Below are 23,450 nucleotides of genomic sequence, written 5' to 3'. Positions count from 1 at the left end.
GCCGCGCCCGCCACCAGGGGGCGCCGCCTTCGGCCCCGTGCGCGTGCGCCGCCGCGCGGCTTGTTGGGAGCCGGAGTCCCGCCGGGGCGTGCGCGGCATGCCGGGAGTAGGGAGCGCCGTTGGGCTGGCTCCGCCCACAATGCCGGCGTTGGGGGGCGGGGCGGGAGCCCTCGGCGCAGGTGACGCCGCAGCCCGCCTTCTGGCCGCTTCCTCTCCCTGTAGTTCCGTCCGCCGTGTTTGGATTTGGGATAGTTTTTCCTACTCTAATCTATTGCACTTGCTGAATCTGAGATTTCTTATTTCCTCAATTCGGGGGACAGTCAGCCATTATCTCTTAAAATACTGGCTTTTCCCCGTTCTCGCAGTCTCTGCTGGGACAAGAGAAAAATTCTTGGGAGCCTGGGCAGAGGGAGCGAGACGGGCCGGTTAGCCTACGAACAGCTGGGGCCAGCAGGGCGGCCCACGCTCCTGAGCGTCGGACTTTGAACCCACTTCCGCCCCGTTTCTGCGCTTACCAAAAGGAAGAGCCCGGGCCATCCAACGCCTGGCAGCCCCCCTCCCCCACCCCGTTTACACTGGAACTTTCCGGACCTTGCCCACAGGCCCCGCTCCACTTTCTCCCACCCCTTCATCTGTACCCCACGTGGTAGATTCTTTCTAGATGACTTTGTCTTTCTCCCTTACCTGAGATCAGAAAGCCCGTGCACTCCAGGACAGCAGACATGTTGCCGACCCACCTGGTGGGCCGCTGGGTTTAGGCTCCATGCCCCAGGACCTGGTCCTCTTTTTCTCGCTGGCCCAGTAAACATTGTCTCGAAAAGGCTTTCAGCCGTGGAAGTTAAAATTGTTTACAACTGTAATTCGTTAGATAAATTGGACCGTCTGTATCCTCCATGTCTATTATTTTCTATCTTGTTCTCATCTTAACTCTTGGTAATGGCTCACCTTCATCTTTACCAGTGCTCTCTTCAGCATTTTGGTTTTTTTTTAGCTGAGCCATCCTGCCACCTGTTGGCAGCTCAGCGGCTGCTCAGCTCGGGCTGACTAGAACCGCTGTTGCTCAGAGCTCAAACTCTTGAGCGAGCTCTTAACCAACTGAGCCACTCAGCCGGCCCTTCTTCAGCATTTTGTAATCAGGGTTTAGCCTGTTCTTCAAGCTTTCTAAAATTATTATTACCTATATTTATTTCTAGAAGGTGTATTTGACTTCCATTTCTAGCGAAATGGAAGGAAGCTAAGTAGCATGAAACTCCCACAACAAAGCACAGAAGCCCACAACGCTCAGTGCATGGCCACACCCTGGATCCTGTCATCACAAGGAATTGCAAAGCGCTCAAAGCTCCATTTCAAGTCCTCAGCTGAGTTCCACGTCCTGTCCTGCAGGTCATTCCTTTGGCACCCCGCTGCTGCAATGGGCTATCTGGCCGCTCCTGCCCTTCCCTTGGGCCCAGCCTCACACTTCACTCCCACGGACAAGTGGTCTTTGCTCTCGTCTCTAGCTGCCTCTCCATTGTACCCACTTGAGAAACACAACCTGGATGGACCAAGCCATACTCGTTCATCATGACTACTGCAGAGACATCACAGGACCAGGCTGGCTGGTTTCACTTTAAATGTAAAATGAGCACTTCATGGCAATCTTGTGATTTTCTCCAGGAGGATAAGTCTCCCACTCTCCAAAATGACCATCAGAATTCCTCAGGCCTCTCTGTAGTTGAGCCTCCCAGATGAGACCAACTCAAAGGCCCACACACATCCATCCCCTGTCCCTTCACCTTCCTTCCTGAAAATGTGCTGGCAGCCTTTTCCTGCCCCTAAAGCAGCTAGAACCCACTCCCTCTACCGTTGTCAAAGTTTGTGCTCAGCCACCTCCTCTTCAGCTGTGTGTTTTTCTTCTGCCAGCACCAAAGTTTCCACAGGACACAAACATGAGATGTGGGTCTTCGAAGGGGAACATTACAGGGCTCCAGAAGCTTAGAAGGGAAAACAGTTGTAATGGATTAATGTGCTCCAACGAACAAGACTCAGGCAAAAACATACCATATCAGTATTTTACATCTATGCCCTGCCTTTGAATGACTGAGTGCTTCCATGACACTATTTTGCTTCCCTTTTTCTTCTCCCTCCCATCTTCCTTCCTTCCTTCCCAAATGGGTCTGAAGCACCTATCTGTATCACATGCTGGAGATAGAACAGTGCCTCAGATAAATCTCTGACAGCAGAGAGCTCCAGATGTAATGGAGGAGAACCAGGTAGAAAGAGTGAAATGAAATATGAGCTGTGATATGGTGTGGGTATGAAGGCTGTACTGTGGGACACAAGAGTAGGAGAGCTGGGCCGGCAGAGTGGCTCAGCTGGTTAAGAGCTCACTTGGGAGCGCCAGCTCTGAGCAGCAGGGCTGCAGTTCAGATCCCACATATGAGGGCCAGTGACGATCGCCCTCTACAGCTAAGATGATGAACAACAGCTCGACCTGGAGCTGGGCTGCTGTGAGTCGCTGGCGACAGCGTAGGCTGCAGTGGGCTGCCATGAGCTACATGAGTGGCTGGCAGCCAGCGTGAGCGGGCAGCAGCCAGTGTTAGCTGCCAGGAGCCGCTGTGAGCAGCTGACCAATGACCGGCGACCAATTGCCTCACCCGGGAAGAGCAAAATGATAATACCAACGTGGGCCAGTGAAGCGACGTTCTCCACAACTAGACTGAAGAACAAAAGGACAGCAACTTGTCTGTTTCCCTCCCCCCAATTCCCCAATAAAATCTTAAAAAAAAACAAAAAGTAGGAGAGCTGCTTTCTTTGAAGGATATACACTATGTGGGGCAGGTATTTTTATCCTTATTTTAGAGGTGAGGAAAAAGACCTAGAAAGATGAGATGCATTACCCAAGGTCACAGAGTTAAGCCCAAGGCCAAAGAACAAATGAGGCCTGCGGACCCTTCCACACCAACCACACTGGGGCTGGCCAACCCCACACTTAGAGAAGGTTCTGTGCTTAGAATTTTAATAACATAATGAGAGAAGCAGGACACAAGCCTGTGGAATAAGTCAAACAAATAAACCAAATGCATAAGTGATACTAAATTCCCTAAGAAGACCCCAAAGAGGGACCAGAGGTTAACTGAGTAAGGCTCCTTGAAGGGGTCGTATGTTTGAGTTGGGTGGCAGGGAATGAAGACGGGTTAGAAAAAAAGAATCCTGGGCCGGCAGAGTGGCGCATTGGTTAAGAGTTGGCTTGAGACGCCAGCTCTGAGCAGCAGGGCCCGGGTTCGGATCCCACATGAGGGCAAGTGACACTGCACCCTCTACAGTTAAAATGGTGAACAACAGCTTGACCTGGAGCTGGGCTGCCAAGAGTCACCGGTGACGGCATAGGCTGAAGTGGGGCTGGCCGGCAGCAGGTGTGAGCATTCGTGAGCCCCCGTGAGCGGCCATCCAATGGCTGGTAAGCGACTGCCTCACCTGGGAAGAGCGCAATGATAATACTAACATGGGCCAGTGATGCGACGTCCTTTACAACTAGACTGAAGAACAAAAGGACAACAACTTGTCTGTTCCCCTTCCCCGATTCCCCAATGCTGTTCCCCACCCCCAATTCCACAATACAATCTTTAAAAAAAAAATCATTCAGGTAGAGTCTCAGAGTTGAAAGGATGGCAGAGTGGTCAGGTAGTGTAGTTTAACTAGTCCACTGTTTCTCAAACATCCCAGTAACACTTTAAATAGAAGCTTCGTGCTCAAATCACAAATAGGGAAATGCAGACTAACACCATGGCTACCCCTACATGCCCACTAAAATGGCTAGGATAAAAAAGCTGACAATACCAAGTTCTGGTGAGGATTCAAATCAACTAAACTCATACATTTCCAGTGGGAATGTGAAATGGTACAGCCACTTTAAAAAACAGTTTTGCAGTTCCTTAAAAAGTTAAAAATAACCTTACCCACTCTTATCTCTGTACCCAAGAGAACTGAAAAGCTAGGTTCACAAAAGAGCCTGTCATAAATGCTTACAGCAGCTTTACTCATCCTTGCCCCAGATGAGGCAACCCAAATACCTTTCGGGGGAGAACGGATAAACAAACTGCCACATCCATATAACGGGGTGCCGGTCAGCAGTAAAAAGGAAGGAACTATTAGGACATGCAACGTCACAGATGAATCACCAGTATGTTAAGTGAAAGAAGCTAGTTCAAAAGGCTACACACCAAATGATTGTGAAAACACAAAGCGTTTGTGAATTGTCCAATGTAGAACAAGGTTTGTGCCATGGCTGAGGGCTCTGCTGTGTACATCACACACAGAGTGGTTCTCTCCGGTGTGAATCTGTCCATGTGGCCTAAGGCTGGAGCCGTGAACAAAGGCTGGACCACACTTTCTGCATGCACGAGGGCTCTCGCCAGTGTGGATCCTCTGATGCTGAGTGAGGGCTGACCTCCGGCTGAAAGCCTTCCCACAGTCTCCACATTCGTAGGGCTTTTCGCCAGTGTGAACTCTCTGGTGTAGGGTGAGTTGTGAGCTCTGGCTGAAGGCTTTTCCACATTCAATACACTGATAAGGTTTCTCCCCAGTGTGAACTCTGCGATGCTGAACAAGAGTTGAGCTCCGGCTAAAGGCTCTGCCGCACGCATGACAAACATAGGGCTTCTCCCCAGTGTGAATCCTCACGTGCTCAGTGAGGTGAGAGTTAAAACCGAATGCTCTTCCACACGCATGACAAACATAGGGCTTCTCCCCAGTGTGAACCCTGTGATGGAGGAAAAGGCTGGAGCTCTGACGGAAGGCCTTCCCACACACGTTACACACGTGGGGCTTCTCCCCAGTGTGGATCCTGTGATGCTGAATGAGGCTGGAGCTTCGACTGAAGGCCTTCCCGCACTGGTCACATGCGTGGGGTCTCTCGCCAGTGTGGATCCTCTGATGCTGTGTTAACTGTGGGCTCTGGCTGAAGGCTTTTCCACATTCATTACACTTGTAACGTTTCTCTCCTGTGTGAATGATACGATGTTGAATAAGAGTGGAGCTTCGACTGAAAGCCTTCCCACATTCACTACACCCAAAAGGTTTTTCTCCAGTATGAATTCTCTGATGGAGAAGGAGGTAGGAGTTGAGACCAAAAGTCTTCCCACATTCATTACATTTAAATGGTTTAATTCCAGTGTGAACGCGATGGTGCAGAATAAGGCTTGAGCTGTGAGTAAAGGCTCGCCCACATTGATCACACTCATAAGGCTTTGCCCCATTGTGACTTTTGTGATGTCTACTTAGGTCTGAGCTGTATTTGAAGGTTTTGCTGCATATATCACATTTAAAGGCTCTCTCTCCTGTTTTATTTCTTTGAAGTCTAACAACATTTTGGTTCAGATTCAAGTTCCCATCAAATGCACCACACTCCTGGGTTGTTTTTCCTGGAGGTCTTTCCCTACACGTGGCAGTTTCTTTCCTAAAAACTGTCTTGTGAGGATGGAGTTTCTTCAAACTCTGCCCAGCAGAATTTCCCAGGTGTCCTTGTTTATTCTCATGGTCCCAAGCTTCCTGCAACTCAGAGATTTGTGGAGTATGCCTCGAGAATCTTCTTGATATCAACTCTAGGGTTTTTACTTCTTCAGAACATGTCTGGCTTACAGTAGATAGTTCCTTTTCAGTCCTAATCTCAGAACCTGTTACATAAAAACACAAAGAAATGATCAGAGAACACCATCCCTCAGGGATAACACCCATAATGTGCTAAAAGCTCCTACAAACTGTTCTGCAAAAGAAAAATACTCCAGTAGAAAAAGAGGTGATAGGCAGAAATCATAAGTAAAGATGGCCAGTCAACAGGATAAAAATATCTAAGTTCATTAGCAATCAAAGAAATTAAAATTAAATTATAATTTTTCACCTATCAAATTGGCAAATTAATCCATTCAACAAATATTTAGAAGGCCAGACATAGCTACATAAGGAATATAACAGGGAGACAAATACAGATTCCGACCTCAAGAGGCTTACATTCTATTCAGGTAGATAGATAATTAACTAAAATTTTAACAAGGATGATAAACCATGTGACATGGAAACGATGCAAAAATGTAGGGACTCAATGGCCTCCAAGCCAGTGTACATGGTCTAAGAAGACCTCTGGGAGGAAGCGAGGTTTAAGCTAAAACCTGAAGATGACACGATTAGCAACGGCAGCTATGAGGGCCTGGGTGGGACAAGTGACAGAATCAATCAAGTTCAAGCATTAAAAGACTCTGGGGCTGGCCAAGTGGCTCAGTTGGTTAAGAGCGCGAGCTCTGAGCAACAGGGTCCCCGGTTCAATTTCCACATGGGCCAGTGAGCTGCGCCCAAGCTGAGCTGCCACTGAGCTGCCAACAGATGGCAGGATGGCTCAGCTGGTGAGAGCACGTGCTCCTAACAACAAGGTTGCCGATTCTACTCCCGCATGGGATGGAATGGGATGGGATGGTAGGCCATGCCTACCTGCAACTAATATAGAACATAGCACCTTGAGCTGAGCTGCCACCAGGCGGCCAGATGGCGACTGGACTTGGAGCTGAGCTAGCTGCACCCTCCACAATTAAGATTGAAGGACAACAACTTGGCTGTTCCCCTTCCCCAATACCTCAACACTGTTCCTCTTCCCCAATTCACCAATAAAATCTTTTAAAAAATAAATAAATAAAAGACTCTCACTACGGCTAGAGCAAGAAGTGTGACGAGGGGAGAATGGCAAGATGAGGCACGACAAAAAGCTCAAGAACTTCAGACTTTATTCTAAATACTTAAAAAATAATACCCAGTGTTGATGAGAATTGAAGAAACAATCACTGTCTTTTACTATTGGTGGAACTACACATAATGACTTTTTAAAGGGAAAGTTGGAAATATGTACCAAAGAATTTACATATTACATACTAGTAAAACTGTCATTATTTGTGGATGACATGATTTTATATGAGAACCCTAAAGACTCCAGCAAAAAAATATTAGGAATAATAAAAGAATACAGTAAAGTTGCAGGACACAGAACCAATATACAAAAATCTACTGCATTTCTATATATTAACAATGAAATACAGAAGAAGAAACGAATTAAACAATCCCATTTAAAATTGCAACAGAAGAATAAAATACCCAGGAATAAACTTAACAAAGGAGGGAAAAGACCTGTACACTGAAAACCATACGACATTGTTGAAAGAAACTGGAAAAAAAAACCAAAGAAATGGAAAGATATTCTGTGTTAATGGATTGGAAGAATCAACATAGTTAAAACATCCATACTACCCAAAGCCATCTACAGATTCAGTGTAATCCCTATCACAGTCCCAATGGCATTTTTCACAGAACTAGAACAAATATTCCTAAAATTTGTATGGGACCACAGAACACCTCAAAATTCCAAAGCAATCCTGAGGAAGAAGAACAAAGCCAGACGTGTCACATTCCCCAGTTTCAAATTATACTACAAGGCTACAGTAATCAAAACAGCGTGGCACTGGCAGAAAAACAGACACACAGACCAATGAAACAGAATTGAAAGCCCAGAGATAAATCCACTCATGTGGGCAACTAATTTTTGACGAAGGAGCCAACAACATACAATACAGAAAGGAGAGTCTCTTCACTAAATGGTGCTGGAAAACCTGGACAGCCACAATCAAAAGAATAAAAATAGGGCCGGCCAAGTGGTGCATTGGTTAAGAGCTGGCTTGGGACGCCAGCTCTGAGCAGGAGTGCCCTGGGTCAGATCCCACGTGAGGGCCAGTGACGCAGCGCCCTCTACAGCTAAAATGGTGAACAACAACTCAACCTGGAGCTGGGCTGCTGTGAGTGGCCGGCGACGGTGTAGACTGCAGTGGGGCTGGCCAGCAGCAGGCGTGAGCTTTCGTGAGCTGCCAAGAGCCTCTGTGAGCGCCTGTCCAATGGCCGGCGAGCGACTGCCTTACCCAGGAAGAGCGCAATGACCACAATACCAACATGGGCCAGTGAAGTGATATCCTCCACAACTACACTGAAGAACCAAAGGACAGCAACTTGTCTGTTCCCCTTCCCCAATTCTCCAATGCTGTTCCCCTCTCCCAATTCCCCAGTAAAATCTTTTAAAAAAAAATGCACATACTATAAGATGAGAAACTGTACATTTCTCAGTTTGAAACACCACAGTAAAATAAAATTTCTATGTAAAATTAAATGCCCTTAAAAAAGTGACTTTTTTTATGCCAATGGTAATAGCAGGATTACCAGACGGTATGAAAATGAAATATAGATATGATACTTTTTTATTTTTAAAGATTTTATTGGGGGAGGGGAACAGACAAGTTGCTGTCCTTTTGTCTTCAGTGTAGTTGTGGAAGACATCGCTTCACTGGCCCATGTTGGTATTATCATTGCACTCTTCCCGGGTAAGGCAGTCGCTCGCCGGCCATTAGATAACTGCTCACGGTGGCTCACAGTGGCTCATGCTGGTTGCCTGCCACTCAAGGTAGCTTACAGCAGCCCACTGCCGCCTATGCCATTGCCGCTAGCTAATGGCAGCCCAGCTCCAAGTAGAGCTGTTGTTCACCATCTTACCTGTAAAGGGCGCAGCGTCACTGGCCCTTCATGTGGGATCCGAATCCGTGGCCCTCCTCCTCAGAGCTGGTGTCCCAAGCCAACTCTTAAACAGCGCGCGACTGAGCTGGCCCAGATATGCCACTTTTCAGTCCAGGTAAAGGCTGGCCTTTTATATCAAAACAGCTGAAACTGCTTATATTTCTTAAACTGGGTTTAGTAACAATAACAAGGTGACCCTGGGATTGACTGCACAGAAATGCAGCATGAACATGGCACAAAGCTCTAAAACGTGATAAAATTTTATAAATACAAATTCATGGCCCTTTTGGTTATTTATTTATTTTTAGCTGAGCCATCCTGCCACCTGTTGGCAGCTCAGCTCGGAACGGGCATCAAACCGCTGTTGCTCAGAGCTCGCACTCTTGAGCGAGCTCTTAACCAACTGAGCCACTCAGCCGGCCCTTCATGGCCCATTTGAATGGACTCTTATTACAAAGAAATCCCAACACTATTGTAAAATGCCATATCACCAAATTCGACTTCGTTTGAGTACAACTTAAAAACTTATACAATTGTTAAAAAATTGATGTTTCTTTAATGATTCTTAATGTTAATTTTACATTGTGTGTTGCTAGTAATTGTCAGTATTCTTTCTGCCATTCTCAAATGATCTAGGAAGTCTTAAGACTATTTAAAAAATGAGGTCATGAATACCTATAGTTATTCAAAAAATAACTATATAAAACTTTCGGGTTTGTTTGGTTGAAAATAAAAGATTGAACTGGAATTTAAACTGGAATTTAAGGTTGAACTGGAATTCAACCTTCAAGCTCCTTGTTATGAAAGTTAAAAAAGAAGGGCTAGCTGAGTAGTTCATTGGTTAAGAGTTGGCTCGAGAGCAAGAGCTCTGAGCAGCAGGGCTGTTGGTTCGGGTCCCACATGGGCCAGTGACGCTGCCCTCCACAGCTAAGATGGTGAATAACAACTCGATATGGAGCTGGGCTGCCGTGAGTTGCCAGCGACAGAGTAGGCTGCAGTGGGTGAGGCTGCAGTGGGTTGCCATAAGCGACTGTGAGTGGCCGGCACCCAGCATGAGCAGTGGGCAGCCGGTGAGAACTGCCGTGAGTCACCGTGAGCGGCTGGCGACCTATTTGACTCAGCCAAGAAGAGCGCATTGATTACAATACCAACATGGGCCAGTGAAGCAACGTCCTCCACAACTAGACGGAAGAACCAAAGGACAGCAACTTGTCTGTTCCCCTTTCCCGATTCCCCAATGCTGTTCCCTCCCCCAATTCCCCAAAAAAATCTTTAAAGAAAAAAAAGTTTTAAAAAAAAATTGCAGGGGGTGGGGGGACTGGAATAAACATTTTTCATATATTCTTTTAGCAATCATACAAAATTCCTTTTAAATTCTAGTTTCCTCCCTGATGTCTCATATTAATATATATGTGAGTTTAAAAATGGCTCTCAGGACAGCCAAGTGGCTCAGTTGGTTAAGAGCTTGCTCAAGAGTGTGAGCTCTGAGCAACAGCAGTTCGAGTCTCGCCCGAGCTGAGCTGCTGCTGAGCTGCCAACAGGTGGCAGGATGGCTCAGCTAAAAAACAAAAAATAATAAATAAATAAATAAATAAATAAATAAATAAAAATGGATCTCATGCTCTCCGGCAGTTGCAGCCAGGAAGGTCACCGTGTAGTTCCAGTGGGTACAGGACATCCCTGCACACGGGTGGCACCACATCAGGATCCACAGGACCGTTTTCCAATTTCTTGATGCAAAATGAGAGTCAGCACTCCTTTCCAAGAGGAACCCTCAACAGATAAACTGGACTGTTCTCGACATAAGAAAGCATAAAGAAGGACAGTTGGAAGGAATTCAAAACAGAAGCTGCCATGCAGTCAAATTCCAGAGGGCCTTCAGCAGGGCATCTCTTGCTGAAATAATGGCCAAGAAGAATCAGAAACCTGACATGAGGAATGCTCCACGAGAACAAGCTATCTGGGCTGCCAAGGAAGCCAAAAAGGCTACACACACACCTAGGAAGACAGCGATGGCTGGTGCCAAGCAGAGGATGAAGCCTGGGAAGGTTTCTGCTCCCCAAGTTGGTGGAAAACGCTAAGTTGACAGATGAAAATTTTAAATAAAGATCTGACAATAAAAAAATAATAATAAATAGAAATAAAAATAGATCTCACGCTGCCATAAACAGTTTACCTCTTTTTTTATAGAGGATGTGCAGGTGAAAAACATTCCACTGTGACATGTTCTCAACTCTGCCAGGGCACAGCAGCTGCCACCATGGGAGCCATGTTCCAGGTGGGTGACCCCACTCACAACAGGACACTCACTGTCCTCGGCCTTATGACAGGCCCAGCAGAACCTTTGCATTCACACATCACCAGAATCGGCTGAAATGTGCCAAAATAAAACCCGGAAAACAAAGCGAAAAATGGACAAGCTGATCTTCCAGGACCTTCTAGACCAGCGATTCTCAACCTTCCTAATGCCGCGACCCCTTAATACAGTTCCTCATGTTGTGGTGACCCCCAACTATAAAATTATTTTCATTGCTACTCTATAACTGTAATTTTGCTGTTATGAATCGTAATGTAAATATCTTTTTGTTTTCCGATGGTCTTAGGCGACCCCTGTGAAAGAGTGGTTCGACCCCCAAAGGGGTCGCGACCCACAGGTTGAGAACCGCTGTTCCAGACGCTCAGCCCATAGCTTCAGCGCATTGGGGGCAGAGAGCAGCAGGAATAAGACTTTGCTGCCACCCAGGGGTCACTCATGGTAAGACAGCATGTGTAAAATGACAGAAATGGCCACAGCGGTGACAGCTGTGGAAGCCTGCAGAAGCCCACTAAGGCAGTCGCTGCCAACCGCAACCCGGACAGAGTCCAGTACAGGCGCAGCCAGAGCCCCAGGAGGGCAGACCCAGAATATGCGGCCGAAATGAGCCTAGAGTCCCCAGGACATGCTGTCAGCGGCTCAGAAGCCTCCTCTCCCTCCACTAACGCTCACCAGTTTCTGCCTGGGCACCCTGCTCCCACCCAACTTTGGGAAGTTTGGGGTAATTACTTCTAAAGCAAGGCACCTGTGCCCATCCCTGCTCCCTGCAGGAGAAAACCCAGCACAAACAGAATCACCTGCCCACGTAGCCTGGACACCGGCCACTCTATGGTAGCTGCCCCTGTCGGGGCACCATGGCACCCACACTGTCTCTTGGCAGCCCTGTTCTTCCTTAGGACCTGTTCTCCCACCATTCCAGACAGGACTTGCGTTCCTTACTGAGGAATCTTCTCATGAACACTGTGGGGAGTCCCTTGATGTCTCTTAACCTGACATAATCCATGTGACGACTGCACAGGAGAGCTAAATGCCACATGGGGCCTCTTTCCTAAGTGTGGCACTAACCATATGTCAGCCTGATTCCATTACAAGTTTGGAATAGCTCAATCAATACATTGATCAGAATTACCACAAAACAGTGGCTATGAGAACCATGACTTTAAAAAACTACTTAGGTGCGGCCGGTTAGCTCAGTTGGTTAGAGCGCAGGCTCATAACACCAAGTTTGCTGGTTCGATCCCCACATGGGCCACTGAGTTGTGCCCTCCACAACTAGATTGAAACAATTACTTGACTTGGAGCTGATGGGTCCTGGAAAAACACGCTGTTCCCCAACAACAGCAACAACAACAAAAAACTCCTCCCCCACCCAAAAAAAAAACTATTCAGCTCTTCATTTTTCTCTAGCCAGAAAAATCATGCATGCCCTTGATAAAATGGACAGCACACCCAGGGAACTTTCTGGGTGACAATGATGTCATGTATCTTAATAGAGGTTTGGTTGACACAAACATATCTATTTGTTAAAATTCAGCAACTTTACACTAGAAGTTAAGCTCCACCCAACCACTTCACATCAAAGCATACACACTGGAGAAAATTTTGGTGACAGTATCGGGGTAAGTAATTAATACACTTAGCTGCAGACCTAGGGCACCAGCAAAGGTGGGATGTGATTAAGTGTGTATGCTTTGTCAAATGACCCAAAGTGGGAGGAAAACAGGGAGAGAATGGTGGAAAGTAGAACAGGTGACTCGTTGTCTCAGTAGATGGGAGCCCACCATGATGCTCAGAGCTGACACATCACCTAATAGAAGTATGTTGAACAGAACAAGTTTAAAAAAAAAAAAAAAAGGAATACTATTGACCAAAATTGGGAGATGGAGGAGAAAAAGAAGTTTAATAGGTGAACCTGGTAGATAACCAATTGCTATTGTGTAAAGAAAGAGGGAAATAAGGGTATTGTGTCAAGAAGGGAATGAAGGCGGCCGAATGGCTCAGTTGGCTAGAGCGCGTGCTCTTATCAAGGTTGCTGGTTCAACTCCCGCATGTAATGCTAGGCTGCGCACACACACACACAATACCCCCCCCCGCAACTATTGGGTTGTTGGAAAAGTCATGCCGTATTTTGTCCATGTTTTTCAAAGGTCATTTATTTATATAAAGAACAAAGATCAATCACTGATATATTGCCCGTTTTGTTCGATAACCTTTGGCAATCTTTCAGTAAGCTTCATAATTCCTCGTTCGTTGAAGGACCCGTCTTTATTTGCGAAAAACTGAACAAGGTGCTTATTTACAGCCTCATCTGAATTGAATGTTATACCATGCAAAGAGTTTTGAAGAGAGTGAAACAAGTGGAAGTCTAACGGCGCAAGGTCAGGCGAGTATGGTGGGTGTGGCAACACATCCCATTCAAGCTCCAATAATTTTTGCCGGGTGATCAAACTTGTGTGTGGTCTCGCGTTGTCGCGATGGAACACAACTCCTTTACAATTAACAAGCTCTGGGCCGGCCGAGTGGCGCGATGGTTAATAACTCGCTTGGGATGCCAGAGGGCCCCGGTTCGGATCCCACATATGAGGGCCAGTGACACTGCCCTCTACAGCTAAGATGCTGAACAACAGCTCAACCTGGAGCTGGGCTGCCGTGAGTCGCCGGCGACGGCGACGGCGTAGGCTGCAGTCCCTGTGGCAGTGGGTTGCCATGGGCTACCGTGTAGCCAGCAGCCAGCGTGAGCGGCCAGCAGCCGCAGTGAGCGGCCGTCCAGAAGCCGGCGACTGATCTGCCTCGCCCGGGAAGAGCGCAATGATGGTGCCAACTTGGGCCAGTGAAGCAACGTCCTCCACAACTAGATTGAAGAACAAAACGACAGCAACTTGTCTGTTCCCCTTCACCCAATTCCCCAGCACTGTTCCCATCCCCCCAATTCCCCAATTAAAAAAAAAACAAAACAATCTCTGGATGTTTCTGGATGATGGATTTGTTCAAACTGTCCAATTGCCGACAGTACACATTTGAATTGATTGTTTCGTTCCTTGGTAGGAGCTCGAAAAACATGACACCTTTAAAATCCCACCACACTGAGCATAACTTTCCTCTGATGAATGTCTGCTTTCCATGTTGTTTGAGGCGAATCATCATGTGGGGACCAAGACCGTTTGTGCACCACATTGTTGTAAAGAATCCACTTCTCATCACCAGTTATCAGTAGCTTCAAAAAAGGATCGTTTTCCTCGTGTTTAATGAGCATATTGCAGATGTTTATATGTGTCGTCAAATTAACTCTGAGTTCATGCGGAACCCAAATATCGAGCTTGCTTACGTATCCGAGCTTCTTCAGGTGGTCATGAATACTTGAAGGATGGATGTTCAATGTTTCTGCAATCTCTTGTTATGTAATGTAGGTTTGACTTGAACAATGCCTTTATTTTGTCATCATCAACCTCGGTGGGCCTCCCTGACCAAGGAGCGTCGTTGAGATCAAAATCACCAGCACGGAATTTCGTGAATCATCATTGGCACTAACGTTCTTATAGAGCATTGTCACCGTAAACTTTATGCAACTTTTCACAAGCTTGATGTGCGTTCTTCCCTTTATGGAAGTAAAACAGTAAAATATGGCAAAAATACACAGTTTGGTCTTCCATCTTCAACTTGTTGTAAAATCTCCAAAACTCAACCTAATTGCTTTTTTTTTTTTTTAGAATGAAGACAGAACTGTCAGCTGTCAGGTGACATAGTAATAACATAGATGCGAATGACTCTAGCACTTCCAAAAATGAACTAGTGCCATCTGTCGCAAACATGCGTCATGACTTTTCCGACAACCCAATAGATTGAAAGTGGCAACTGGGCTTGAAGCTGAGCTTGCGCCCTTCACAACTAAGATTGAAGGACAACTTGACTTGGAGCTGATGAGTCCTGGAAAAACACAATATTCCCCTTCCCCAATTCCCCAACACTGTTCCCTTCCCCAATTCCCCAATACAATTGGTAAAAAAAAAAAAGGGGGAGGGAAATGAGGCTGTTACACAGGTTTAGCACACAGGTAGTTGCTACATGCGAGCTTCTCTAGTGACCAGAAAAACTGTGTACGATTTTTTTAAAGATAAAGCAAACAAGTAAGTAAGAGAAAAGTCTTTAAAGCACGTGCACACGTCTGCATGAGCACACAGCACTGTGTCTGGGTCCACCCCCGGGAGTCAGCCTCATCTAACAACCCCCATGTGCTCTCACCTGTCCTGCAGCTACTCAAGGCCTCAGGCTCCTCAGCTCCCATGAGACCCAGGACCCAAAGCTCTTCACCTTGTTCCAGCTGGGAGATCAGCTCTGGCTTAGGGAAAGGGAGTCCTGTTGGGGTAAGGGCCCTGGGTGAGCTGGTGTGGTCTGGGAGCTGGAGCGGGACAGTGCCCACTGGGTCTTCCAGGCCAAATGAGAATTGTCGCATCCCAGGCAACCTCTGGGTAGGTGGGAGTGGGGTGTGGCCTCCGTGGGAAGGAATCACAAATGTGGTATTGGGGGGAGTGAAAGGGGTTGGTCACCAGAAGCAAGGGCTGAGATTGAGCGCTGAAGAGTTCAGTCATCAGCTCTCTGGCCAGTGGGGAAACTCTGGTGGCACAGAGTGAAGTCTGAAATTGGGAGTGAGGCAGGCTATCTATGGGGAATATGCAGAGACCAGACTGCTACCTGGGCACAAGAATCGCTTCTTTGGGCTCCAAAGTGCGGAAACAGCCCCCAAGCTCCACAGACACCCCCACCCCAAGCCAAGAGGAAAGCCTTACCCAGCGAGGCCACGTGCCTGTAGTTTTCCAGCATCACGTCCCTGTACAGTGCCCGCTGGTCGGGGCCCAACTGCTGACCCTCCTCACGAGAGAAGTACACGGCCACGTCCTGGAAGGTCAGCGACACTGCCTCCTGCAACAACAGGTGGGCGCTGCCCCGGGGCCATGCCCACTGGGCAGACCTGCAGCGGTCAGCCCCACGACCCACCGCCCTCTTCCACCATGGGGACCCAGCTGAGTTCCCAGAGCGCCTCTCCCTAGGGAAGCATGTGAATCCAATCCCAGAACCCTTTCCTTGGGTGCCAGGACTCCCAACTTCTCCAGGTGCTGGGCTCACAGCTCCAGAGGAGGGAGGGCAGGGAGGAGAGTGAACTCACCTGGGGAGCTGGAGGCCTGAGTGCAGATGCCATCCTGGGAAACAGGATCTGAAGGAAGAAGACTCAGGACCTGAGGGGCTGCGCTGGCCTGGGCCTCCCTCAGCTCACCGTCAGAGGGAGTGGACCCACACGTAGACCCATTCAGTGGCATGAAGTCACTCCATTAACTTCTATTGCCCAAGGGATGTGAAGGGTGGACAGGTGACGGACGGCATTAATGAGTTCCTGGAGTGGCCTCCTGGAGCCATGAGTGAAGTCGCTCACATAAGTTGCTGGTCAGAGGCTGGGCATTCTGCATCACGACCCAAAGCATGCCCGACTGCCCAGAGTTACACGGAAAGTCCCCAAATTGGCAGACCCAGGGCCCAGGTGCGGCTGAGAGCTGAGTAGTGCAAGCAGGCAGGTCCCAGCGGGCCAGCTTCCCGGGCCCAGCAGGTGTCGAGCCTCACCTGGGACAGGCTGTGCGGTCCCCCATCCGACAAGGCCCACAGGGCCAGAGAACGTGTGTGTGTGTGTGTGGGGGGGTAGAGGTGGGTGCGGGTGGGCCTGAGCTACTGAGGGCACAGCCAGTCTGCTGACCTTTCCACCCCTTCGTCCCCAGCCTACGGGGTAGGCCTGCCAAGTCCTCGCTGACCCCTGGGCCCGCGAACTCTGGCCGCCCAGGACTGCAGACACAGCTCGCCGCTTCTCCCACGCCCCCAGGCCGGTCCGGGCCGACCCTTAGCCAGGCAGATCCCCCTGAAATCTCCGCACCGCCGGCCCTGCCCAAGCGACCTCGGCGGAAACCTCCCGAGGTCCTGCCTGGGCGCACCTCGATCCGGCGGGCCGCCCCCTCGGCCGGAACTTCCACGGTATGCAATCGTCCCTCGGCCAGGAGTGGCCGCCGCACTCAGCCCGCCCCCGGAGAGTGAACGCAGGAGGGGCGGCACACCTGGGCACCGCGAGTCGGCCGGGCAGGGGGCGGGGCCAGGCGGAAAGGGCGGGGCCGAGCTGCGCCCGACAGGGCCCTCGGCACGAGCCTGCGTCTCCAGTCAAGACCCACGGGGCCGGAAGCGGCGGCGCAGTCCCGCCGCAGCACTTCCGGGGCTGCTCTAGGACCACAGAGGCCTCGCGCCGTCTGTGCGGTCTGTAGTCGGCTGGGGGACTGGACGACTGGGAGGGGGACCGGTGGGCAGGTGGGCAGGCGGCCAGTCCGGACAGGCTGGACCCGGGGCATCAGGCCCGCCTTCCATCGCCGGGCCAGGCCGGCACAACCCTTTCTTGCTTTATTTGCTTTTCTCTTTTTTGGAAAGAGAATAACCTGTCCGCATTTCTCGGTCTTTTGTGGAAACCTCTCTGGTTGTTGGATCTGTCATCAAGACATGTCCAAGAGAGGAAGGACCCTTCTTCAGTGCTTTTAGGTCTCGGCTCCTGTTGCAGTCATCTTTAGACTAGCAAATCAGCTAACAAACGTCAGTGTGTTGTTTTATATTTTGCGCTGTATTTTGTTGCTGTTAAGCTCTGCACCTGTTACTGGTGGAACCTGGACATGAGCCGTTTTGAGACCATGCCCTTTCCCTCCAAGGTGGACACAACACCCACAGGTGGCCCTTCCTGGCATCAAGGGACAAAACTTCCAGATACAAAATGAATAAGCCATGGGGATGTAATGTGCAGCATGCGTGCTATAGTCAACAATACTGTATTGACTCCGTATGGTGACAGAGGGTAGCTAGGCTTATTCTGGTGATTAATGTGCACTATATAAAAATGTGGACTCCAGGGCCACCCGAGCGGCTCAGTTGGTTAAGAGCTCGCATAAGAGTGTGAGCTCTGAGCAACAGCGGTTCGAGTCTTGCCGGAGCTGAGCTGCAGCTGAGCTGCCAACAGGTGGCAGGATGGCCCAGCTTAAAAAAAAAAAAAGTGTAATCATGATGTACACCTGAAACCAACAGAATATTGCATGTAAGTTACACTTCAATAAAAAAGTAGCTCACAGCTGAGTGGCTAAGTACATGCACGTTGTCGGGCCACCACCCCTCAGGTTGCCCGCCGGCGCCCTGGGCCCAGGACCCGGGTCCTCTCTCCCTCTCCTAGGCCCTCCACCCACCCCCAGCCGAGACCAGGGCCCGTGGGCTCCGTGAAGGCCTTTGAAATCCCCCCGGAACGGTGCCTGGAAATGCATCCCGCAGGCACTGACCCGCACGGCTGATCTGCCCCGGTCCCTTCAGTACCCACTCCGGCAGCTTCGGCGGGGCCCTTCCGACCCGCGGACCACAGAGGGCTTGGTCCTCCCGGTGTCCTAGAGCTTCCCGGAAGTGTCGGAGTCGCCACGGGACCAGACCCCGCTTCCGGCGGGGCCGCCCGCCATTCTCTTCCTGGCTGTTCCGCTGCGGGCATCGCACGCCAGGTGGGGGCGGCTCGGGCCTGGGGGCGCGGCGGGTGGGGGTGCCCCTCCCGGGACACCAGACCGGAACCCTGGCCTCGTGGCCACCACGTCCGGGGGGCTCTGGAGGCCCGAGACCTGTCAGCGACGGTAGGGCGCCAGCGGGCCGATCCGCTGCAACTTGGGGCGGGGCCGGAGAGCGCCGACCGCGGCGAGCACAGGGCCGGACTCGAACCGGGCCCGCCTCGGCGACTGCTTCCTCCGGGCGGGTGGCCGGGAGAGCCTCGTTCGGGGGCAGCTCGCTGGCCTCCAGGCAGCAGGGCCTGAGCAGCCGGGTGGCCCTTGGCAGAGGAAGGCCGTTCCTGTTATTGGCGAGGCCGTGAGGGAGGACCCGACTTTTTTGAAAGGCCTTGGATGGTCGTTGACATCCGGGGTGAGAAGGGCAGGCCTTCCCTGGGGAGTGGGGTACCGTGAAGCGGGTAGAGAGCCCCCTGTGCTCCCGTGCTCTCCCAGCGCTCCACCAAGCCGGTCGCGCTGTGCCGCGATGACCTAGACCTGTGGGCGCCTTGGGGACGGGCTGTGCCCTGCCGAGCTCTGCCCCATCACCTGGCACTGCTGAGCCTGGCGTGTACTCTCCTCCCGCATTAGCAGGTGTGTGGGCCGGGCCCCTGAGACCTGCTTGGACGTTGTGCTGTCCCTTCAGATCATGTCACAGCCATTTCCTCCAGATTCCACACATACCTCTGTTGTCACATGTCCCTCAGCCCGTCCTGCCTGGGGACCTTGTGTCTGAACTCCCCTGTATCATGATGGAGGCAGCGGGGACTTCTAAGTAGACACGTCTGGGTTCTACGTGTTTTCCCCAAAAATAAGACCTAGCCGGAGAAGAAGCCCTAGCATGATTCCTCCAAGTTATGGAGAGCATGCATCCCCCACATCAGGGTTTTATGACCTGTTTCAGGGGGAAGGGTGCTTTTTCCACAAACCACTTCGGCTTAAAATATTCAATATGTGAAGGCACCATATTTTGGCACCTAAAATCATGAAAGGGCTTCTTTTCCAGCTAGGTCTTATTTTCGGGGAAACAGGGTAGCTCTCTTGACTTGGACAGTTGTATTTGAGTGTCGAGTTCCTTAGTAAGAGTAGTAAGGACTCAAAGTTAAGTAGTTAAGTGATCCCAGCCTGGTTGGTGGCAGTGGCAGTGGCTGTTGTGTCCTTGTAGTCTGTGGACCTTTCTCCTTCACATGCTTATTTGGAGAATGTGTGTGGTCTCCTGTTTCCTGGTTTTCTCGCTATCCTCCCTTCTTCCTGGGACTACAGTGGGCCCCTCCACCACTTGCTCCCAGGGTTCCTCCCGTCACATGGGCTGTCATCAGTGGTTCACGCTGCCAGTGTCCTCAGTCACTGGCCCAAAGGACATGGGAGTCACTGGCCTCCTCTCCATCCCCTCCAGGCAGTTGCCGCTAGGACCTGCCTCTGGGCTAGCTGACCGACAAGGAGGAAGCAGCAATGTCTGCCGTGGGGGCTGCCGCTCCATACCTGAATCACCCTAGTGACAGTCACAGTGGCCGGGTGAGTTTCGTGGGGGCCCAGCCGCCCCCAGAGGTGGCAGCAATGCCCCGCCTCCTGGGGGACCTGGACAGGGGAACATTCAGAAAGCTCCTGAAGCTGGTGGTCAGCAGCCAGCAGGGAGAGGACTGCCGTGAGGCTGTGCAGCGCCTGGCGGCTGGGGCATGCCTGCCCGAGGAGCGGCTGGGCGCCCTGCTAGCCGGCACGCACACGCTGCTCCAGCACGCCCTCCGGCTGCCCCTGGCCAGCCTAAAGCCCGATGCCTTCCAGGACCAGCTCCAGGAGCTCTGCATCCCCCAAGACATGGCCGTGGACTTGGCCAGTGTGGTTTTTGGGAGCCAGCGGCCTGTCCTCGACTCCATGGTCAGGCAGCAGGGGGCCTGGCTGCCCCATGTCACTGACCTGCGCTGGCGGGTAGACGTGGCCATCTCCACCAGCGCCCTGGCCCGCTCTCTGCAGCCGAGCATCCTGATGCAGCTGACGCTTTCAGACGGGTCAGCGCACCGCTTCGAGGTCTCCACAGCCAGGTTCCAGGAGCTTCGATACAGCGTGGCCCTGGTCCTAAAGGAGATGGCCGACCTGGAGAAGAGGTGCCAGCGTAAACTGCAGGACTGACGCACTTGGGAGTCCTGCTCTGGTTACCTGGGGACACCTCCAAAGCCAAGCCCGCCCTGCCCAGGAGCCACTCTTCAGGGAGTGTGTCAGTGCGGTCATGTCATTCTCAGTTTACTGAAAAGGACAGCTGTGTCTTTATTTGGAAGTAAAGCAACTATACAAATGGCTTCCTTGGTGGGCGTCACTGGGCACACCCTCCCAGCCATTGGTGATGTTGCTAGGTGAGGGCTCACAGCCTGGGGTCCCAGCCACGGCCTTTGTGCAAACTCTGAGTTAGTTTGGGTGGCCTATGTGACATCTGAGCCCTTTGCTCATTTGCTTAGTGTTTCAGGGTGCACATTTCACTCTCCTGTGTTGAATCTCTGAGCTCATGAAGCCACCCTTCCAGTGGGAGAGGGGGGACATTACAAAGTGCAAAGTAAAAATGGCTGGCATAGCTCGGGCACAGGCTGAGTGGCTGCAGCTGAGGGAGGGGGAGGGGAGTGGAGGGTACAGAGGGCAGGCCGCCATCTGACGGTTGCGTTGAAACGCACTGGATGCTGTGGAGAGTCGAGTGTAGGGCACAGGGCAGGAGTTGGGAGCCTGCTGGAATTGGTGGTGGCAGGGGAAAGGGGGACAGGGGCCTGCAGGTGGGAGTGTGCAGGGCCCGGGACCAGCTTTGCACCCTCCAGCATAGCCATGCCCCTGGGAGGGCTCTTTGGGGCCCTGCTCTCTAAACCTGTTCACCATTGTGCTGGGCTCCATCTGGTGGTGCCCCTGGCCCCACTGTGTGCCCTGCTGGGAACCAGAGCTCTCTGGGGTCTCCTATAAGGCACCACTCCCAGCCTGGAGGCACCGGAGCACTTCCCAAAGGCCTAACGCCCCAGGCCATCACACTGGGCATTAGGGCTTCACCATATGAATGTAGGGAGACACATTCAGACCACAGCAGCTTGTGTTTCTCTTTTTCTTTTTTTTTTTTTTTGCTATTAAAATTGCAGTTATGTTAGTGGTGAAAGCATTTTACATAGTAGAACTGTTCAGAAGCTGCCTTGATACTGTTGCGCGCCAGACCCCAACTACACCCTCAGCTTGTGCTTCTCGTGCTCCCCCTATGGGCCAGGCCCTGGTGGTGCAGCCGTGAACACAAAAGTCACGGTACACCAACAGGTGCAGGTGGAGAGTTCACTGCACAGTTTGAACTCAGGTATGAGCCTCCGGTCTCCCAGTTTACGAAGCATAGGCATTAGCGGCTCGCCCAGGGTCACACAAATAATGGAGGAACCGGTGTTTTCTGTCAGCATTCCCTCCCTGCCGTGATGAGGCTTCCTGGGGCAGTGTCCTTCATCGGCTGACTTTTGGGGGCATGACCGTGGAGGGTGGCAGGAGGGCAGTGTGTGCCCCTTAGGGGGCTTCAAGAGGCTCTCTGCTGGCTCATGTGTCCTGAGCGGCTGGCTGCTGGTCCCAGAGTGAGGACCCATGTTTAGGGTTGAAAGCCACGGAGACTTGGGGCCTTCTGTTGTGCAGGATTACCGCAGTGAAGCTGCCATTGAACTAGGATGGAGATGCGGGGTCTGAGCCCGGTCTAAGTGCCCAGCAGGGTGCCCCGAGCTCCCTGCCTCACGGGCCATGTGGCTGGGCCCCGTGGATCTGAACCATGCACCTGGTGGCCGTGAGGAGAGGTACCTTCTGGAGTTGGCGACATGAGAAAGACACACAACCCCTTCCTGAGGGGCTGGCACTCGGAACCCACCACAAGCCCTCAGCAATCCTGTGGTGGGGGCTGGGCAGATGGTCAACAGGCTCTTGGAGCTGCTTGCCTCAGTAGGTGGCCACCAGGATTTGCACACCCTTCGTCTGCCCACCAGACCACAAAGACCCTCTTGTCTCTGTGCACCTGGCTGTCTCCATGGCTGTTGATGTGTCCACTCCACAGGCCCCTGGAAGGTCCCAGGCCCCTGGTAACATGCCACCTGCTCCCTTCACCCCCACCAGGTTCCAGGTAAGTGGGAGCTTAGTGCTCTACTCACTCACCAGCCACCCACACCCTCCACCCCCAGAAGGCACTGTCTGTGCCTTTGTCAGGAACGGCGAGTGGGAACCATTTTCAGTCCTCGGGAGACAACGTGCACTGACCCTCGCACAGCGGGGAGCACAGACCCGTACTTGGACCCCTGGTGAACTCCTGATGGCTGATGCTGTAAATTCTGGGTTAGTCCCAGTTTAGCCCTACGTGCTTGTCTCAGGGAGGACCACACAAACATACAGTGATATAAGACGTGTCAGGGTACAGGTGTTAAGTGGCTTTTGTGAGACAGGATGGGAACTGTTTGCTCCTGGGGCTCGGACAGGGCGAGAGGAGGGCGACAGCTAGCCTCAAGGCCACTCTCGGGACTGTGGGTCCAGGGGAGGCAGACGCTGCAGTCCAACTTGAGAAAACCCCTCCAGCTGTGGGGCAGACTTGCAGGCCAGTGGGGTAGCTGTTGTCACCCATGTCCTAAAACTCAGGGAGCATGTAAACTTTCTGGGTCATAACAATTCTGTTAGTTCAGCCACCATAGCCTGAAAGCATCCAGACAATATGTAAACAAATGGGCATGATTATGTTCCAATAAAAACCTTTTACAGGCATTGAAATTTTAATGTCAGCCATTTAAAAACCATTCTTAGGGGCCGGCCGAGTGGCGCGATGGTTAAGAACTGGCTTGGGACGCCAGAGGGCCGCGGTTCGGATCCCACATATGAGGGCCAGTGACACGGCCCTCCACAGCTAAAATGCTGAACAACAGCTCAACCTGGAGCTGGGCTGCTGTGAGTCGCCGGCGACGGCATAGGCTGCAGCCCCTGTGGCAGTGGGTTGCCATGGGCTA

The 23,450-nt window shown here is 51.2% G+C and overlaps 2 protein-coding genes across 9 annotated transcripts; one reads left to right on the top strand and one right to left on the bottom strand.

The window, feature by feature from the left end:
• Positions 1-3,999: 3,999 nt before the first annotated feature.
• ZNF251 (zinc finger protein 251) lies at positions 4,000-16,952 on the bottom strand. 5 transcript variants are annotated; one of them, XM_019630199.1, is made up of 5 exons: positions 16,864-16,941; positions 16,053-16,100; positions 15,676-15,847; positions 15,131-15,244; positions 4,000-5,654 (listed from the first exon to the last, which is right to left on the bottom strand). In XM_019630199.1, exons 2-5 carry the CDS (start codon positions 16,083-16,085, stop codon positions 4,195-4,197), a joined length of 1,779 nt encoding a protein of 592 aa, XP_019485744.1. In that variant the 5' UTR covers positions 16,086-16,100; positions 16,864-16,941; the 3' UTR covers positions 4,000-4,194. The 5 variants fall into 5 exon arrangements, with proteins under 5 accessions (XP_019485744.1, XP_019485745.1, XP_019485742.1 ...); XM_019630200.1 differs by having other exon boundaries at positions 15,676-15,808; XM_019630197.1 differs by having other exon boundaries at positions 16,053-16,952.
• Positions 16,953-18,354: 1,402 nt separating this feature from the next.
• COMMD5 (COMM domain containing 5) lies at positions 18,355-20,768 on the top strand. 4 transcript variants are annotated; one of them, XM_019630241.1, is made up of 2 exons: positions 18,355-18,441; positions 19,871-20,768. In XM_019630241.1, the coding sequence occupies exon 2, from the start codon at positions 19,927-19,929 to the stop codon at positions 20,599-20,601; it is 675 nt and encodes a 224-aa protein (XP_019485786.1). In that variant the 5' UTR covers positions 18,355-18,441; positions 19,871-19,926; the 3' UTR covers positions 20,602-20,768. The 4 variants fall into 4 exon arrangements, with proteins under 4 accessions (XP_019485786.1, XP_019485790.1, XP_019485789.1 ...); XM_019630245.1 differs by lacking the exon at positions 18,355-18,441 and adding an exon at positions 18,468-18,567; XM_019630244.1 differs by lacking the exon at positions 18,355-18,441 and adding an exon at positions 18,576-18,850.
• The last annotated feature ends 2,682 nt before the right edge of the window (positions 20,769-23,450 follow it).

The sequence above is a fragment of the Hipposideros armiger genome, unplaced genomic scaffold (assembly GCF_001890085.2).
Source record: "Hipposideros armiger isolate ML-2016 unplaced genomic scaffold, ASM189008v1 scaffold_897, whole genome shotgun sequence".
In the NCBI taxonomy this organism is placed as follows: Eukaryota; Metazoa; Chordata; class Mammalia; order Chiroptera; family Hipposideridae; genus Hipposideros; species Hipposideros armiger.
The sequence above is the reverse complement of the archived record's forward strand: the minus strand, read 5'-3'. Positions and strand labels throughout refer to the sequence as shown.

What these genes read in the sequence shown, in the direction of transcription:
- ZNF251 (XM_019630197.1), bottom strand. Translation starts at nt 16,085, where the DNA reads ATGGCATCTGCACTCAGGCCTCCAGCTCCCCAG. An exon ending in CAGGCACGTGGCCTCGCTGG is followed by an intron (nt 15,245 to 15,675) that starts GTAAGGCTTTCC and finishes TTACCCCAACAG; the next exon opens with GACTCCCTTTCCCTAAGCCA. An exon ending in CTTGAGTAGCTGCAGGACAG is followed by an intron (nt 5,655 to 15,130) that starts GTGAGAGCACAT and finishes TTTATGTAACAG; the next exon opens with GTTCTGAGATTAGGACTGAA.
- COMMD5 (XM_019630241.1), top strand. Translation starts at nt 19,927, where the DNA reads ATGTCTGCCGTGGGGGCTGCCGCTCCATACCTGAATCACCCTAGTGAC.